Raw genomic sequence first — 2,448 nt, forward strand, 5'->3', positions numbered from 1 at the left:
AATTCTAAAAATGTTTTTAAAAATGATTTTTTTTATTTTTTATTTTTTTTTTTTAGATTTTCCAGATAGAGGCCTCCAAGGGAGGCTATAGGAGAAGAAAATGTGAAAAAAAATTTATCCCTTTTTCTTTTGCCTCAGTATTTCACAGAGAATATATGGTTACTATTTTATTTCTATTTTGTAGCATCTATATCAACGGGGAATGTTAGATTTTCTTCTTAAATTGGTTAATCTAAATAAAAATTTTGTGCTTCATGCATGGGCATTGAGCTCCTAGATTGAATTCTGGATTTCCGTTCCAAAGTTGGCTATATATTTTCTCTAACTATACATATTAGATTCTTATAGAACCCCACACTAAAATAAAATATAACTTTAGTCCATTCATTCACTGTTTGCGTGGGAAAATATATATATATGCTTATGCTGCCACCACAATCCCTTAAAATATGCTTTCAGCGGCCACTCAAACTAACAAAGAATATTTCCATATTTTATCCGTCTCTTTGATTCTCATATTCTTTATCTTTATATATTCAAATTCACAACCCATTAATCTGAAAAAAAAAAAATCATTATTGAATTTATAACATGAGTTTTACGTTAGAAAAGTATAGAGAGACAATGGGAATATTAAATAATGTGAATAATGGATATGTGGGATGTTCAATTTAATAGATATGTAGATGATTATGTTGATTATTTTTAATTGTATGGTTATTTTTTTTATTCGATTTACTCATTCACAGTTAACAATGGCTGAATGTTTAATTTATTAGGTGTGCAGATGGTTATCCTAATGTTAAGGTTTAGAAGGTAATTTGAGGATGAAGTATTTTTTTATTTTATTGGATCAATTCAATATCCAATTGTTCACATTATTTACAAAAGTCATTATCTACTTAACAAAATTATTTTATATTTTAATTAAAAAATAATTAAATTCTGGAATTTGATCTACTATATAAAATTTGTTTATCTATTTTGTAATTTCTAGCAGCTACACTTTTTTCCTCTATATATATGATTGCCTGGGTAAATCAATTAATTACATATATAGAAAACAAGCACAAAGTGCCCTAGAAACACAAATAACACTCATTTAAGCTTTTTCTTTATGTTTTTACAGAAGAACAATATACTAAGAAGTCATCAAAATTTATTATTTTTTGATCATCAATTTCTTTAGCATAATTTTTTTAATCTAATAATTCAACAACATACTTTATCTTATACTTTTAAACATTAATAGTTAACTGATGACCAAAAATAATAAATTCCAATGATCCTCTGTACCATTCCTCTTTACAAAATTTCTAGAGATTATAAATTTCATATATTTCTATAACATGTGTTAGAATGATATGTTCAAAAAATATATAAGAATTCGTAGCTTACCTCAAGCCCTAACATGTTCTGACAAACAAAATTAACTAGTTCATAGCACAGTTAATCAATGATTTCCAAAACTGTTTTTCCTATGCCAAAGAAGAAAAAAAGCGACATAAAAGAGACATATAGCTAGTAATATGATAATGAGAGCAAAACTGGTTGATAGATAGTAACATGTTTGCTCTGTACATATATATCTTGAAGGGAACTAAATAAGAGAAGCCTAATAACATGATGAACCTTGAACCCCTTGAAGAAAGCAGAACACACTTTTTCTTGTGTTTTGAGCTACAACCGATTCATATACATATATAGCACATGAACATTTCTAGTCACATACATATATAAGCTAGCTACATGATTCATGAACTACTAGGCTTCTAAAACTTTAGGCTAAATTTTAAAAAACAAAAGAGAAAACAAAAAAGACTACTTCTACAGCAAATCGGCCGAAAAACTTGTATGTTGTTAAAACATATTTAATGTGTTACTGGCCAACCAAACCTTTCCTGTGAAGTTCTGTTCTATTATCAGCAATAAATCTTGAAGCAGCTTCATTGCACGTGATGTCTTCAACATGCATGTGCACAACTTTGCTTCCGTATGCTGGGTAGAATTTGTATTGGCATAGATTTTGATGAGTTGCTGATGGAGAAGTATTAGGGTTGTTGTTGTTGCTGCTTCCAAAACTCTTCTGCCTTCCAAAGAGTTTCTCTATTTCATAACCAATCTTTGCAAGTTCTGCATGGGGTGCCATTAGTATTATTTCTCAAAATAATTGAGGAATAATATTGCCTTTTTCTTTTTCTTTTGTGTGTGATGTTTTTTGTTTACTTGGTAGAAAAATTGAATGCAAAAGGGATATATATAGGTCCACATAAGGTATGACCTGATCTCATTATTAATTTTCTGCTTTGTGTGGGACCGAATCTTTTAAAAATAATTGTTAGAGCACTGAATAAGGTCGGCAAATAGAGCTGACGTGGCTACTCCAACAACAGAGATGATTTGTGATGGACTGCTGTGTTGGATATATGCCGAGTATTATTACATATG

At 29.3% G+C, this 2,448-nt stretch overlaps 1 protein-coding gene across 1 annotated transcript in view; it reads right to left on the bottom strand.

The window, feature by feature from the left end:
* LOC107636164 (exopolygalacturonase) overlaps nucleotides 1-2,149 on the bottom strand; it is a 5,868-nt gene extending 3,719 nt beyond the window's left edge. Inside the window, exon 1 of the mRNA XM_021122364.1 lies at nucleotides 1,884-2,149. Coding sequence (XP_020978023.1) covers nucleotides 1,884-2,149 — 266 coding nt within the window. The remainder of the gene's footprint in view (nucleotides 1-1,883) is intronic.

The sequence above is a fragment of the Arachis ipaensis genome, chromosome B04 (genome assembly GCF_000816755.2).
Source record: "Arachis ipaensis cultivar K30076 chromosome B04, Araip1.1, whole genome shotgun sequence".
NCBI lineage: Eukaryota > Viridiplantae > Streptophyta > Magnoliopsida > Fabales > Fabaceae > Arachis > Arachis ipaensis.